The sequence below is a fragment of the Struthio camelus genome, chromosome 20 (genome assembly GCF_040807025.1).
Source record: "Struthio camelus isolate bStrCam1 chromosome 20, bStrCam1.hap1, whole genome shotgun sequence".
Lineage (NCBI taxonomy): Eukaryota > Metazoa > Chordata > Aves > Struthioniformes > Struthionidae > Struthio > Struthio camelus.
The window spans coordinates 5,796,160-5,814,017 of record NC_090961.1 but is presented as its reverse complement, the minus strand read 5'-3'; the positions used below and the strand labels follow the sequence as shown (position 1 = coordinate 5,814,017).

At 39.9% G+C, this 17,858-nt stretch overlaps 1 protein-coding gene across 2 annotated transcripts in view; it reads right to left on the bottom strand.

Annotated features, from left to right (window-relative positions):
* MED27 (mediator complex subunit 27) overlaps positions 1–17,858 on the bottom strand; it is a 100,568-nt gene that overhangs the window by 15,965 nt on the left and 66,745 nt on the right. The window contains exons 4-5 of one of the 2 annotated variants that reach the window (XM_068914599.1): positions 15,659–15,752; positions 2,921–3,028 (exon numbers count right to left, since the gene is read on the bottom strand). In XM_068914599.1, the coding sequence (XP_068770700.1) occupies positions 2,921–3,028; positions 15,659–15,752 (202 nt within the window). The remainder of the gene's footprint in view (positions 1–2,920; positions 3,029–15,658; positions 15,753–17,858) is intronic. The other variant, XM_068914600.1, reaches the window with a different exon arrangement.

Sequence of the window (17,858 nt, the reverse complement as noted above, 5' to 3'; positions counted from 1 at the left end):
ACAGTTACGCCAACATACTTCAACAGCAACCTGGACAACACAGCGCCAGTTTTCTTGTATATCTGCTAGCTGTCCCAGACTATGCCACCACGCACAGTTCCACAACGACCATGAGAGACCACCAAATCGGTTGCACCTCTAGACTTGCCTGATGAACAGACCTGGGGACTATCGACACCTACACTGCTGTTTTTGCACTCTTCTCTTTCCTTTCTCCTTCCAGTAATAAAAAATTTGATAGAAGTTGTACTTCCAGAGATAAACAGCCACTTCCTGATCCACATGCAAGTGGCTGGCCTCTATTCTGTTTCACAGTCCATTTGTCACATATTGTCTGTGTGTTCATACAGTCTCTCAGAGATGGCCCTTTCTCCTTCTGCGGAATATATAAGGAATTGATTTTATTCATGTTGCTTCACCTACCCAAATCTCTGTTCTACTTTGAGAAAGCCCCTCAGTGAATTTCACTTTTACTGCTTAATGGACCTTCTGCACTGTGTACTTAGGAGGATTATACAAGTGACCTTCATCCTGCTATTTAAGTGTAAAGAAGCACAACGATGCTATGACTTATTCCAGTGTCCCTTCAGCATGGCTTACAGTAAAGACATGAGCTTCAGAAACCACCAAGTTAACATTTGTAGGCAGTGATGATATTAAGTGGTTCCTAGGAATACATTAGCGAATCCAAAACCCAGCAATTACTGAATGAACTGCTCAATGGAAAAAATATCACCACCTTCTGTGAACCTAAGGATTCTCCACATTTCTTCTTATTTAATAAAGAAGATCCTCGCCTTTGTCCTACTCCTCTGTGTCTCTTCTGAATGCTGCTGCTCCCCCCCACCCCCAGCTCAGACTGGAAATTGAGGAGCTAGAACAGCATGGTGAAATCTCACTGGGGTACTTTCCCAGCAGCATCTGTTGCGACAGAGAAGGAACTGGATTGGACTATGTTTGCAATTCACTATAATCGCTCATTCCCAGCAGGCACAATGAGTAAAGCGAATCATTGCAAGAGTACAATCTTATTCTTATTCTCCAATTACCAGAGTAGTTAATTAGTGAAAAAGAGGGAGCCCACTGTTTGTCAATATGCGCTCCAGTTGGCAAAACTAGCAAGCTACACATTTAGTCAATCTTCCAAGGCAAATTTACTCATGATTTAAGTGGCTGCAACTCCAGTTCTACGTAAGTCCTATTTATATCTAAAACGCAGACCTTTTAGGTTTGCTAGGGCCCTGGGATGGCCCAACAATACAGCAAAATGCCATGTAAATGACACAGGCTCATCCAGCCTCTCGGGAGTAGTCACACAGCCTAACTTTGGACAGAAAGCTGTTCGGCAGAAAATACAGACTCCTCTGCAGATTGGTTTGGAGCAAGAAAACAAGCCAGGTGTTAGCACCGATGCTCTGGAGAAGCTAACTGCTCCCCACTGACTACACGCAAAGGCTACTGCCCCAAGCCCAAAGCCAGCTTGTGGGAGTACGGCTCTCCCCATCGCAGCAAATGGTGTCAGGGAAAGGGTATACAGCTCTCAAGGGAGTCAACCTTAAACTAAACTGAAGCCCAATACCAGATGCCCAGTTTCACAAAGGCAGCTTTCCAGCAAATACAGTATTATTACATTTCAAGGGAGCTTCAAAGGAAACTGGATGCATCAGAGAAAATCAGCACACCCAAATGAAATGTGACATAGGAATCCATCAAGCACTGTCAATGCTTTCTAGACAGAATATCATTTTAGTTTCAAGCAGAACTTGGGGTGAAGAAGGGCTGGTGAGCTAAGTCTGTGATTATATGCTAATGCATAGGGACTATGGCACAGCTGCTCCTGTTGCAAAGCGGTATTTAAACCTGCATACTTGAATAATGCAGCTCCAAAATCAGGCAATCGTTATTTTACTACTTCCTAGGTCAATCCCCCACCCTTCGAGGGAGAGTTTGTCACCTGGGAAATATAGTTGTACTGTGTTCTTCAACAGATCAGCTCCTGGCCTTTTCTAGGGAAGAGAGGCTCAGACTCAGAGCTGCTGAACTCTGGGTCAGTACATAACGTGCCACTGTGTGCTAAAACACAGTTATCACTTTTGAAAGGAAAGAAAGTCTCACCTCATTATAACATGGCCTATGGGTGCCAAGTACTCATCTTGATATAATGAACTCGGTATTTTAATAGGCTTCATAATCAGTGGAGAACGCTCCAGAGAGAAAATGTGAAAGATGGAGGTATTTAGTACTGTTACTGGCAGAGAAGAGTCCTGGTGGATGTCTCAGTAAGAGAGACCATTCCACCTGAAAAGAGAAACAAACTGAGCTGAAGGCCGTCAGGTCCCATTAACATCTTCTGATGCACTAAACAGAGCCATATGGAGCGTGTGCAGTCAAAAGAAATTTGAGTGTTCAAGCAGGGTGAATTGTTCATAAAACAAATCACTTGTGGAAACAGGTAACACTTGCTTTAATAGCTGCTGTTAAAGATGTGCTATTACTGACAAGCAAATCATTGAGGACTACCTACCAACGATTCTCATAGCTGAGCATCTCTAGTTGAGCATAAAACTAGCCCAAGATTTCCCGATGGCTCTCAGAAGAGAGAATCTGAACCCTGGGCTAGTGCTGTGCTGGTACACTAAAAAAGTTTCCTCAGCAGACACTATTAACGAGGCAACTGAAGTCCAAGGTGATAAATTAGAATTCAGGTGAGGGTATCAGAGCTTAGAAAGAAGTCAGGCATTAGGGTAGGAAAAATCCAAGCAAAGCATGATAAATGTAAACCTGAACATTTTACAAAACATCCACAAAAAGTCTTGGACAGTTTTATGTTACTAGCATACTTGTGATGGGATACCTGTTCCCCATCATTTAAATTCCAGGAAAAATAAAGTTTAACACTACTGCATACATGATAACCTACCTTGCCATCTTCAGTATAGACATTTTCATTGTATCCTTTTACTATGGTCCGGTCAATGAAGAGACTCCGCATCACCACTATCACTTTTAACACTTTTCCTAAGGTAACCTGTCAAGAGCAAGAGAAGGACAGAAGCAAGCTGAAGGAGAGCTCATGTCTGAATTCACAAGGTCACCAAGTTAACAGCTTAAGTTGATGGGAATTTCAGTTTTCAATATTTTAAAGACAGATCAAAATAAAGATCTGAAACGTTACATGCACATTATGAGGATGAGACAAACTATAAAGCGCAGAACAAACAGCCCCATTCAGTTGTAACTAAAAATGTATGAATTCACAGAACTCCCATGTAGACATGACACTGCCACAGTCTCAATTTCATTAACAATGCAACTCAATAACTCCACTTAGAGAAAAATTAATGTGAAAGAAGAATCAGACTCTTCCAATGCTATCCTTTAAAAGGATGCCATGAGTTTATTGTAGAACATTTTAGCTGCAATAAAACCACAAAGTTATTTACAAAGAAGCTGAGAGGGAGAAAGGAAAAAGTTACAGCTACAAAAGTCAAAATGTTACATTTTCAAAGGTTTAATACTCCTCTGTAAAAGCAGAAAAGTGTAAAGAATAAAACTAGGATCACAGCAAATACGCATGGTCCGTCAGGGTATAAAAACAGAAATAAGCCTAAATTATGTTATTCACAAAACACGGTAACGAAGGTGTTTTAATCTAAAATCAATTTACATTTTAAAGATGAATTCATCCTTCAATATTGTTGTGTGTCTAACAAGGACTTTTGTCTTTGCGCTTGGTTATACAGACACTACTGCAGAGTTTTTCCTTGCACAAAAAAGCATAAAATCGAGAGCAGAAACAAACAATTATTTTATTTAAATCTGTTTCCCGACCAGCAGAGGCCTGCTTTCTACTGTTGGCGCTTCAGCTCTGAAGTGGCAGGACCCTTTTCCCCAGGTAGGGAGAGAGGAAATCTGGCACAAAACCTCCATGTCAAAGCTGATGCAGGGACTATGCTGGAGCAGGGTTAGGAGGGAAAGAGAGGGAGGATGGCGTGACAATACAGGACTTCGTAGAACAGTTACTCAAACTACTGTAAATACTATTTTTCCACCTTGACGAACTATATAGCAGTACATAGAGTTACAAATCCTAAAAGGAACTGATGACAATTTGATGCAGAAGATGGAGAAAGCAATGCTAGGGCAGAAGAATCTAAGCAACAGAGAAGAACAAGGTGACAGAGGTAGAGAGGAAAGGATGAGAAGGGAAAAAGGAGTCAATGACAGACCTCAGGAAGACAGGCTATAGGCATAATTGCACAAGAAAGAACTTGAAGGGAAAAAGGTCAGGGGGGTTAGTAATTTTTTTTAAAGAAAAAACATTACAGGCTGAAGTACTTACGGATAACTGGTATCAAGGCCTAAGCTTTGCATACCACGAGCACCTTCTTCTGATTCCTGCCTTCCTACAATAGATTGGGATTTGCTGAACACGTATGGAGCTGCCTAGCATTCTCAGATAACAGTATCATGATATCAGGTGCTGTGAGTTTGGGTCTAAACACAGCATTTGCTGAGATACTCTGTTATAAGACATAGCTGGTCTGGGAGGAGGAAAGACTGCCGTGAGAACATGTGTTACACCTTTGTTATCCAAAACTATTTCAGCTAGCAGAAATTTTAAAGAATTAACATCAATTTTTTCATTCCATCTTGGACTTGAGGGTGTGTGGTGGTGAGGAAATGGGAGAATCAACATAAGAGGATGAAAGGCCACCAGATAACTGCACAAAGGGAGGCACTGAGCAAGGAACCTGGGCTCATGCCTACTTCAGAACACTGTCACTGCTAACAAGCAATCTGAGAAGGGAGGTCCACCAAGACAGGGACAACAGTTCAGCAAAGCACTTCTGCAGCACCTAATGTTGCCATCAGTGACGAGCTGCCTGCTCAGAAACTGCAAGCTCCCAGGACACTAAAGGACACCGTAGATATCACATACTAGCAGTACACATCCAGAAGTTAGTAGTTTCCACACATATTGGGAGTGGGTGGGGGAAACACCTTGCTTTAAATATGTCCAGTGGACATGCTGTTCTCTGGGATTTAAAGCATGAGGGTTTGAACCCCCCACAGAGATGCTGTTAAGTCAGTGAGATGATGCTTAGTTCCAGGACACTTTTGTGAGATCAAATGCCCTGTCCCAAGGCTTAATTTTGCCTGCTGGGGGTTTTGGGGCAAAATTATCACGCTTGCCTGCATTAGGTTTCATATACCTCAGTGTACTTTGGAAGGGTTAATGTAAAGTTCTTATACAGGATGATGATAGGATCCGGAATGCAAAATTTTAAAGAGGAGATCTAAGTAAAATTATGGACATATCTGAAATCATGCACAGATAAGGTAAAAAATGAGTTTTAGGTTAAGGGCAGAAAAATAAAGAAATTACCACATAATGATTATATATATACACTGACAGACATTCTGATCATGATTGGCTTATTACTCTTGGCCACTTCACCTGAAGAAAGGCTTGGCAACAACAGGGACCTAACAATACCTTCAAGGCTTCTATTCAAAATGAGACTGAGGGACCAATACAAACAGCAGCAGAATAAAAGCAATGAACAGTGCACAGATTTGCAGTGGTTAATGCAGAGATCCGATTTTTCTATCTCAAATCTAGATTCAATACAAAAACTAAAAGACAGTAAATGAAAAAGTGGTAACAGAAAACACACTAGCAAAGTAGCAGTGCCCTGCAGAATATACCGTAGCAAAGAACAAAGACACGAGTAATTTCAGCACCTTCCATTTTACCAACTAAGTTAAAGATACCAAGCCACTATCCAGAAATGCCTGATCTATGATGCTGATCATCCACCGGAATTGGAGAGACAGTGTCTGGCTGCAGAGTTAGCTAAACACTTTGAAAAAAACCTGAGCGTTAACAGGTTTTTTTCATTATTTTTCTACCTTAGTAAGACTGGCAGTATGCTAGGATACTGCCTACTGAGAGAACTGACTCTCAGAACCTCACACTGAGCATCAACCATATACAGTAAAATTAAAAAGAAAAAAGGGGAACTCTAAACAAAAAAGTGGAAAAAAACCCCTCTTAATAAAGAGTGCAAAGACAGCTCTACAAATACGCAGATCCAGCATTATATATAATATTTTATATAATATATATAATAACTCAGTTCCCTTCATATGCTTTTATGGATGCTCACTTCTGTCCTCCTCCTTTACGTTCTGCATTCATCATATCTCACATTGTCAGCAGGCAGAAAAAAAATTGGATGAAGTTGATCTGAAGGCTGCGTGGGATGCTCCTGAAATTGCTCAGAGTGAATAGTGGGATATAACATGCTGAAAAATCCAATGTTTGGCACTCCAGTTTACTTACATATCCCTACCCGCTGGCCTCAACCCCCACCTCCCAAACCCCCCAAAGATTTACTTGCACAAACCCTTGCAAACCGCTCCTGTATTAGCCCATTGCCTTTTTCCAGGTCATTTGTTTTCACATCCTTCCAATGATTCACTCCTCACTTTCAAAATCTGTCACAGCTACCCTGATCCCAGCTCTCATCCATCACGCAGTATGGAAAGGGCAGCTTCTGCAGATGGGGCTGGGACGCTAGCCTCCATCGCCCACTTATTCAAATGTCAAACAAGCACCGCTTGTTTCCTTCCTCCTGTCCCCTACATTCAGAAGGAGCTGTGTAAAAACATCCTTAGATGTATACTTAGATTTTAAGCTCCCTGAAGAAGGCACTATCACTGCAATTTCTACTTACGCAAGGTCCTGTGCAAAGAGGTCCCACTCTGCGAGCTGGGGTACCCAAGCATCACGATACTACAAACGGACACTGGCATATGTCACAACTTCTACCCTGTCAGTGCTAGGTTGTGTGAATCAGCTCTTTATTTACAGCACTCTGGTACTGAAATAGAAAACTTTCCTGTTTCATGCCACTGTTGTCTTGACAGGGGATTCCTGTAGATTTTTCAGTGGCTGGAAGACAAAATCAGGACTTTCAGATAATTTGTTCTAGGACTGCATTAGAAGGCATATTAGGAATGGTACACGTTAATTAAGTCTGACAGAAACAGAAATTTTGTAAAAGCAAGTGTAGCTCAGAGAAATTATAGTTCATCCTTCTAACAGCACTGGAAGAATGGTGTTAGCAGTACAAAGAACGAACAACAGCCTGTCACCAGGCTGAGGGTGCTGTTGGATTTGGAAGCCAAAAGTCTCTTTCCACAGCTCTTTTCAGGATAAAGCACGTTCTGTATTGTATACCACAAATGGAGCACTTTTTATTTTTTCCTCTAATAATCAAGACTCATAACGGTTTTCAGGACTTAATGGTTTTGTGTTCGTCGCAGCTGTATTTCACACATCCTGTTTTCCAGCAAACAATTTTCTCGCAATGCCTGCTCAACTTAGATCTTTTCTGAACTTTGTCTCCAATTAGCTATGTATGGAACATAATTTACACCTTTAGTCATTTAAATATGTCCCGACAGATCACCTGAAAGAAAGTAACAAAATACTAAAGGTTCTGATTAGGAAAAAAAAAAAAAAAAAAGTAATTTGATAGTTCTGCTCTGGACTCCGGTAGTGCCGGTCTCTCCTTCTGGAGGTCAACGCTGATCTGGATGATTCCTTTTAAAAGGCAATAAAATGCCCCTGGATCTCCACAGATAACAACTGCAAGAAACTTCTTTCATTATACGGAAAAGATACCTCTCAGTTTTTGCAAAAAGGCAACACTTCCCCTTCTAAGCCAACTTTTCCCATTAAATTTCAACTTCTTCTGTCGATACCCTGTTAAGACAGCACTTGGCTTTTTAATATTTCGCCTGTAGGATATATGCCAACTTGTCCTTGATGTAGAAAATTTTAATTCAAATCAATACATGTACAAGGTCACTTTAAAATTCAATTAATATGAATGAAAAAATATGCCCCACAGTTCTGCGCGCTGAAAATGGAACAGTTGCAAGTAAAATACTTACGTAGCTTCTGTTTTGGTCTGTGTAATAACAATGCACTTCTAACTTGCTTTTCTCACGTATACTAAATTCAGACAGTTACGTTATAATGCCTCTGCTTCCTAAAATGATAAGCTCCAGAAGAACGTAGGACAGGCAGCTGATTGCAATCTGCAATATTATGCAGCTTTTCTGACAAAAATATATAAAATAAAAATCTTCTTGAAATATCCCAGTTTTAAAAATATTTTGTCTACCACCAAGATAACTCTCAAAGAGCATATGACAACCACTGTATGCCAAGAATGGGGGAAGGGGAAACTTAGAAAAATCAGTACAAGCGGTTCAGATAACTTCTTATGAGACTGCTATAAAAAGTTCTCACTTACTGACTGGAAAAGTAGTAAGTACTTCTCTAAATAAGTTAATAGCAGGGTCAAAATTAATTTACAAAATGAAAAGGATCAACATGTATTTACATAGCCAGACTTCTGCCTGGAGGAAATAGCCTGAAAGCTTCCTCTTTAACTTTCCCTCTTCACTGAAATTGATGCTAAATGAAAAGCCCTTTTATAGACAATTTTAAAAATGCATTAATAAACACTCTTTCTTCAGATTTAAAAGTTGGATATTAGGAGAGAGTGTGCTGCCAACACCAGGCTCCACCACTTTGCAGAAAAATTCCCAAAGCTCCAGATTTCTTCTCAGCATCCCAGGGAATTTGCTGCTGATCTGAACTGCAGATGCTCTGCAATGCAGAGCTAAAAGACAGACAACATTATTTTCAGTTAACACGGGTACCTCCCTGATAGTATCACTAGGAGGACAAGTTTGTATGTGTGCTTTTTATTCACCTTAGGAAACAATAAGGCAACATCAAATCAGTGATGTAACCAAGCTGCGCATATTTCCAGCAAAAGGCCAGGCACCTGCTCCTTTCTATATAGCCAGCTTTTATCTTTTCCTCCCACTTGTATACTATCTTACTAATAAGTAGAAAGGCTGGAAATCATAGTTATAGGAACTGAAAATCCGAAAATAAGATTTTGTAAAACAACAAATCACTCCCCCTCCTCCCCGAACCTGACTTTCAACTACTTATTTTTCTTGTCTCATCTGCTGCTGGTATGAATGCTGCACTTTCCCTCACATGCTCATTATTCTTTAATGATGCCTATTTGTAAATAGCAAGATAAAACGCAATTAAGGCATTAGAGTCGAAATAAACAAACATACTAATTAGGCTCTTTACAAGGATTTTTTTTTAATGTAGGGGCTGGAATTTACCTTTCATTAATCTAACCTAATTGCAATAGTGCATGTTAAAAAGTCAACATAAATTAAGGACTTTAAATGATTTTGCCATATTAAGGACGAGCTGGTGATCTTCTTCCTCAGTAACGTGGCATATTCTCTTAATAATGCGAACAAACTGGCACACAATCTTGTTAAAACGTTAAAAGACAGATTTTGCCAGTGGGCCGGTCACATTTATGGGATAATCATCCTAGTCCAACACTGCTACTGGCAACCAAATGGATTCTGATTTTTTTTTTTTCCATTCTAAATTACAGCACGCCAGTGATTTTACAGGGATGAAAAGAATGTCTGTTTTCTCAGAAAATAAGTCTACTGGCGTATCAAGACAGATCTGTGAACCTTTGGGATTGGATAGCAACCTTGGGCATTAATCTCTATGGAGGGGGCAAAGCTGAATAAATTTCTGATCTGTTTCCATTCTTCTCTGTTCTTGTTCACTTTCCCATTAAGCGACCCTTCCTCATCGTCCTCATTCTTACACGAAGAAAAGCAAACAATAATTTACACTTTACTTGCCACCCCGTGCTCATTTACTTTGTCGATTCAAGAAATTCTTCCCTGCCTCCAAATATCTGACCTTAAGTGTTGGCTTAATGCTTTTTAAATGCTGGTTCTCAATTTTAAGAAAAAAAACTTTGACCCTACAGCAGTCAGGACAGTCTCAACATGAGTTCAGAAGCGGCTCCTCACACCTGGACTTGCTCAAGAGATCCTTATACACCCCAGTAGCTCAGTTAAACAACAAATTCTGGCTAGCATCTCCAAGACAGTAAATCCCCAAATGAATACTCCTCATATGTGCCTAAAATTAAGCACCTAAACCACCAACGGTGATCATCAAATCTATATGCCTACCATAAAGCTGCCTACATTCATGCAGTGCCTACTTTGGGAACTGCGAGTTCCCACGATACACCCATTGAAAGTTCTCAAGTTGATGGACGTCTAGATCCTGCCCAAGTTATTCTGCAATTCAGACGGGAAAGTCAGCGGTGCCTCCAATCTATTCCCACCTTGGTTTAGCAGCAGGCTCAGAGCTCATCACCAGCACAGAATTCAGCACTGCAGAGGCAGGCACCATAACCACCATTTTCACCCAATTTTTAAGAGGACAAGTCCTGTTGAAGGACTTTCCTCATCATGGAAGAGTACTGCAGCGTTTGAACCATGAGTGCACAGCGACTTTTGCTATGCAGCTCCCAGAGAGATCACACAGCTAAATCCAATGCAAGGACAGAGATTTTCCACTGACCAGCCTTAGGCAAGCAGGACCTCCAAACTACTCTCTGGAGTCACCAAGCTCCCCAGTGACCACTAGACTCAGCTTCATTTTGCTTGGACTAGGTGTCTAAATTTTAGATGTTGCAAAATGCAAGTGGAAAAGCCTAATTCTCACCTCAGGGAATGAACTACTTAGTAATGTATGAAAGGATTCTCGTCATTGTTGACCGGTGTGCAAAAGTCATAAGGGTCAACTTAATTAGAAAAAGGAACTGGCAAGAGTCACTTATAACAAACTCCTGACTTCTGGTATGGACACAGGAGGGGCCTGAATGGGAGCGCTGTACTGCTCCTGGTGCGTGGGTGCACCCTGTGACCAGGAGCACGTGCCTCTGCCGTCTGCCTTTGGGAAAAGAGAGCAGCCCAAGGCCCAAGGACATGCTAGCTCCCTAAACAACTACCACGTTGGTAACGGGGGAACGCTTACACTGATTAGCGTTTTGGAGAGCAGCGGCTGTTTGAAGCCCGTCCCCCTGCCCCCCCAAAACCCAAACCAAAAATTTAATTGTTTCCAATCAAGTATGACATATATACTAATTTCAAATCACTTGGCCAGTATTTCATTATTAACTGCTCCCCAAATCAGGTTTTCTTGAACAAGAATCAGTTTGATGGCCTTTTTTAATAGGTAAATAATAACTTTCAGAATACAGGTTTCCAGTAGAAAGTACTCTCAATTTTAAGTAAACCACTGATAGATAAACAAACATTAGACTCAAGAAATTATTAAATTTTACTGAACAGATGTCTAGCCTATTTGCACTTCCATACAGCCAGACTGCTTAAAATGTCTGGAACAAGATTTAGAAGTTGAAATGCAAATATGTGATTTTACTGAGAATTAATAGAATTTGTATAAAAATGTTTCAGATTTTTATATGAAAGACCTGCTAAAAATCTAGACATCAGTATAAGTGTATAGAATGAATTTATCCAAAAGTTTTCAAGATAACAGAACATGAAACAAAGAAATCATGATTCCCGAAGTGAGCTCTGTTTTCTCATTTTTCAAACTGATATTCAGTTATACATATCATGCTTTAGAAAGAGCTGAAAATACAGAAAACGTTTCATTACTTGTAAAAATGTTTACACAATGTTCTCATCTTCCCTAGTAGTCCTTTTACCTGGCTTTACAAACGCTGGGCGGGCAAAAGATCTTTAAAGCCCAACTAGTTACCGGATAAAGACAAGAGAATAAGTTTCTATGCCTGCCTAGGACCGGCTAGCTACATGACCCTGAGTAAGTCTCATTCATCAACTGAAACATGGGGCTGATGTTTCAGGGGCTGCTTTGTACAATGTTTTTGATATCTAGATGAATTATATACAAGAATTAAAAGTTTCACACTGAAAAAATATTCTGAATTTTGATAACGGAAACCAGATATGTGAAACAACTATATACGATAATTACAGCATCAAGACATTTTATTAGAAACACTAACGTGCATTTAGGAATATAACTAACCAATCAAAACAAAAGTCCAGGTATTTTTCATTAAATAAAAATCAATTCATGCTTTCTCAACATATGAGATGAGGTTTATCTATTTACAATTCCTGGCATTTGACCAACAAAATCTAACAAATACCTTAAGGAGTCTTCTGTTCCCTCTGCTGCTGCCAGAAATTAATTTTGCATAGCACTCTTATTAAAGCTGAGGTAATTCTACCTTTAGTCTTTTTCATGCATTGTGCGATTAAAAGATTAATTGAAAAATCACTAGTGAAGATTGGGATTAAACTGCACCTTGAAATGCCATGATAAACTGCTTTTAAAATCAGCTGAGGATTTCACACAGCTCTGAAAGGTTTCAATTATTTATGTGTTTGGCCCGTGTAGCATAAATCCAGACTAATGAGGTACAATTGCTGTGTATAAATCTAAAACATAAAAAACCTTCTTATTGTCTGAAGGAAGCAGTAACCTCAAAAGACTAGAGACAGAAGCCTTTCAGATACAGCATTTACGCTCTCAGGAATAGGAAGGGAGTTGTTTTTTTGTTTTGTTTTGCTTAAAGTTCTCACCTTACATGAAAGATGAATCCTGTTAAAGGAAAGTGAAGCTAAATACAAAGTTTATTAGCCAGAAAAGTTAGATGAGGAGACTCACGCTATTAATAACTATTCCTCTTGAAACAGTGGATGAACTGTAGACTGCAAAAGTACCACCACTACAGCGAAGGACATAAATCCATTTCTCTGTGCGCATAAGGTCCTCTATCAGTCTGGGGCTGAAATTTACCCTATTAGGTCTTTTCTTCCTAAACATGATTTGTTTGGCAAAGTCTCTCCAGCTACTCTGAAGTTTCAAAGAATCTCACAGACACTCCTTTCTCCGCCTTCCCCACCTCCTCCCAACAGTTCTCACTTTCTTAATATCTGTACACTGCTTGCCAGTGCCTTTGCTGATAAATGTGTGCTTTTCTGGTAAACTGAACTACTGCGTTTAAAGATGTTTGGATGTCTTCACGTAACAACCAGATCTCTGCCTCCAAGGTCTTCCTGTGCCGTGGCAGCTAGGTTATAAAGTTAAGGGGTAGTACAGGGACAGGCAAAGGACTAAAGCGGCTGAGGTTATACGTAACTAATGCGCCAACAGTATGGTTGCGAAATGTTTTTAAACACACCAACGTTAGCTGAATCCTTTGGTATTACGGCAAATCACGCTGCTGTAAGGAAGCGGCTCCCAGTCTAACTTGGGAGAAGTTCGGAGTGAGAAATCACAAGCGCCCAAGCAGCCTCCCTCCTGCTGGGGGAGGTGCTGCTCACGCTAGTGCCCAGCCTGCGGCACCTCTCGCTGCAGGATCTGTGGCTGAAAACAGCAAAAGCTTTTGCAGCAGCCGGGGCCAGATGGAAAGTGCCATATTGGCAACATCAACTGAGACAGATGGGGAAGAGGGAAAACCTGCCTAAAAGAAAAAAAAATGATAAACCCATCACACAATCATATACAAAAATACTTTAAAAACAATCTTTCTGATCTCTGATCCAAGGAAAACATGCATACCACTGGTTCAATACAGGGCTACCGTCTTGTAGCAACAATAACGTCCTTGATTTACAGAGCAACTCTGACATGGAATTCAGTAAGTCGTCACCGACTATAAGAGTGGCTTCCTCAACAACTACCACCCTTCCAACCTACTTTGTTGCTAATCAGCCATATCCAGGAAAATTTACTGAATTTCCTATTTGAGTGTTTGAACCTTGAAACGTGTCAAATACTTTCAGACCCCAAAAAGCCATCAGAGCGAAAGGTAGTTCACATATGCAAAGAGAGGCTCTAACCAAACGGAAATGGTTTCAAAGTACAAAAGCGAAGACAGACATGACTGATTCTGCAGAGAAACAGTTAAATACAAAGACAGTGTAAGAGCAAATGCAAAAGCTTCTACGACTTATAGCTTCTTAAGACAGCACTGATGAATTCAATTCTTTTATGGACTATATTGTTCCACTTGGTGAATCTAACAATTGCAGATTAAATGTTTTAGCGCCAGTGAAAGCCAGCTGTTTATTTTAACCTCTGACTCAGTTAATCTCTGGCAAATTTGGGGCTGTTCAAAAGAAAGTTAACAATGGGATGTTAGACAGTTGATTAATTGCAACTAAATATAATCACAGCCAGACTTACTATAGAGAAATGAACACAAACATTAAAAAACCTAGGAGAAAACTATCCATAATATGGTTTTGAAGCCAACAAACGATAAAAAAAACTATTAAATCTAAGGAGTGATCCTAACATTGACTCAGCAACTCTGTTTTGATGAGATATCCCATCTTTAGTTTTATTTTGCTGTTTGCTTGGAAACAAGAAACATACTCACATGAGCGTTCTACTCAAGCCTTTGGTAACTGATTACGTGAACAAGGCAAATAATAAAAGGAAACGCCATGAAATATCCGAGATGGAAAAAGACTAATTTAGTGCCAGTTCTTATGCTGGGAATAGAATATTTTGTGGTTTTACTTAAAATTTGTCAAAAGATGGGCCTTCTGTCTTTCATCCCCTCAGAGAAATACCAGCGTAAGATCACATCGGAGTGCCATGCTATCACAGTTCACCATTCTCCACTTCAATAGCTTGCTGTTTGAGAGTAAAAACTTCTAATACTCTTCTCTTGCTATAAGCGCAGCAGCTGTCTGTGAAAATTAATATGAACAATAGGCTCTTCTGGAACAAAATCTTGCTTGGTCAGGCAGAAATAAGTTTAATGTATTGGACTTGTTTATCTATAATCCAGTTTTTACTGCTCATTTACTTCAAAGGCAAATTCTTGACTTCATCATAAAACAGAAGTGCACTGACCCAAGAGCAATGCGAACAAATTCAAATCATATTGGTTTGCTTTTTCTTTTCTTCCTCCTACCACTTTTCTTCTTCTTAACTATCATGATTAAGACTCACTCTCTGCCCAGACTGCTAAAAATACAGTGAATATTTGAGTTTGGGTGCGCACATATTTCTACTGTCACATTTTTAACAATAAGTAGTAGCATACTTTTCCTCTAAAGGTGAAATCTTCTTTTACCCTCCGTTTGCCTTTTCAAAATGCAAAACCTCAAAGTAAGTAAAAACAAATGTGATTTCAGGGGTTTTATTAAGAAAGAAGTCAGGCCTTAATCCATTCCAAGTGAATCAACAAATCCAACTTTCTTTGACTTCAGTGTTGCAGGATTAAGTATTTAATTGAGAAAAAAAATTTTAGTGACACGTTTGGCTGGTGCTTATCAAAAGTATAAGAACTCAATTACAGCTATTTATATATCCTCAAAAAGTCATTTTATGCTCATTTTCTTCAATATAATTAAAAACTTTTGCTGCAATTTTGTCATTAAATGTACAAACTTGTTCCAGAGTTTCCAATTTATAAAATAGTCCTGAAACTCAACTCTGCCAAGCAAACTTCTAGTATTGCACCAGCAGTGCCCACTTAAGGGCTTTCAAATGTATTTTCCTAACTTCTTACTAAGAGGAAGAGAGATCCTGCATTGCTGTGAGGAATAAGAGCTGTATGTTTCTGAAAAAATGCATCCTCAGTAAAGAAATAGTAATTCAGTCCACTCAGAAACCCCTCTCATGGGATTAAATGATCCAACTTACCAGGAGCATCGCCGAGGTTCCATTCGGCCGGGATAACTGGATAGACATTTCAGGGAACATCCTATCAATGCGACTGATCACATCATCAACATACCTACCAACAAAACAAAACAAAACACCCCAGAATTACATACACACACGCACACCCCTTGTCACAGACTCACAGACTGTTACTCAAGAAGGGTTTGCTACCCTCACTTAACCTGCCCTCCTTTTTATCAAAGTCCACAGGACTTTACTGAATTCATTTCTCTTTGACACATGTATATTTTTCAAAAATGCATCCCATCTTAAGTTACTGAGAATAGCAAACATACTAGACCCCTTTGCAAGTTGTTTGGATAACTAATTAATCTGCACTTAAAATATGCATTCATTTAATTTTTAGTTCAATTTTCTCAGCCTCAAATTCCTGCCATCGTACCTTTACATTTGTATCTCACAGGGTGAAGCATCTATTATCAAAATTATTCTTCCAGCACAGGAATTCGTAGGCTGCCACCTCCTTACCTTCTCTTGGAAAATATAAACAGATTGAGGTTTTCTCAACACAATTGTTTGCTTGCTTTTTTTAATTTCAGATCATTCTTGAGCCTTCCCGCCCCAAATCCTTTCCAATTTACTTCATGCACTGGCAACTACGGCATTCCTGGACTTTCTTTAAAGTGACCCAATGCAGAGGTTAAATAGTAACCTTTCTGCCGGGTATAATTCCTTTGCTTATGCAGGCCAGAACTAGCCTGCATAACCGCTAGTCTTGGTTACTTGGTATGGCAGTAAGAACTGACATCCATCAGCAGTGAGTATTTCCTTTCAGAGACACTGTTCCCCAGGACACATTGCCCCACTGCACATATGGGCATGTCTCATGTTTTATAGGCATACTTTTGGATGTATAGAAGCGCAGTGTTTGCTACTGCAGAGTTTACTGATCTTTACCATATCATTCTGTATACTAATCTGTCCTCCACATTATTTTCAGTTCCCCTTACCTTTATATCATCTACAAAATTTATCAGTGATGTTCCTATGCTTCCTTTTCGCTACAAATATGAATACTAGTTCTCAACAACAAAAGGCCAGGCACTATTCTCCATGAGCCCTCACCAGACACGTGCTCTTCAGCAACTGTCCCACGTTTCCAAACAGATACGGAAAGTTATCAAGGACCTGGTTTTACCTCTGTTATTCCTCTTATTTATTTATTTATTTATTTACCAGCAACAGTAGTGTTTTGCAAGTCACTATCACACTACAAAGGGTTGTACACAAGCTTAAAGCATTTGCATTTTCTGCCCCGTCTTTCTTTTTGTTCTTGGTGGGACAACGAGAAACAGGACTGGAAGTGGAAAGAGGATACAGTAACCTGGCAAAACAGAGGATAACTGAGGTAAAGCTCGGAAACAGTGTCTTATTCTTTGGAACCCAGATTGGAAGTCAGCGCTCCACTGGGTTTGGGAACTTAGCCTCTCAGGTCTGGAACCCATAACTGTGTTTCCTGGTAAAGGACTGTACGTACCTAGTGCACTTAACAGCAGCTTTATATATGCAACCATAAATACTAAAAGAGCAGCCAAGTTCCAGTTACAGACTACATCTTTTGCACGTTACTGAATACGCACCCATAAACAAGTACTAGTAAGAACTAGTCATGAAGACGGTTATGACTTATGAGTAAGAGATCGAACGTTTGGCTTTGCAACAGTTGCCACATCACCTTGTACTCGGAGTTAAGAAAATCATTTAACAATTTACAGCCTATAATGGGAGAAGGTTCCTTCCTATCCCTAAAACAATCCTATAGTCTCACTCACCTCGTTCTCAGCTGCAAAGTTTGCACAGATGGGCTTACTCCAAACACCAGAGACTATGCCAAGACAGCTGCTGCTGAACTTGCCAAATCTCCCAAGCACCTTAGCAGGCCCCCAGAGTCACCAAACCCATGGATTATAAACACGCCCATCTCAAAATGTAACACAGTTCACTAAATTCATCCAAATAACCAAACACTTTCAGGGGAAGGTGGGACTGAAACCACTTCATTACAGAGTGAACTTAACTAGAGAATCAAGAAAGACAGAAATAAAAAGTAAGCAAGGGAAGGACATTTTTCATAAATCAACCTGCCCAACTCTGGCTTCTCAGTGCTCCTTAAAATTACTCAGTTCTGGTGTAGTTACTTAAAAAAAAAACAAACAAA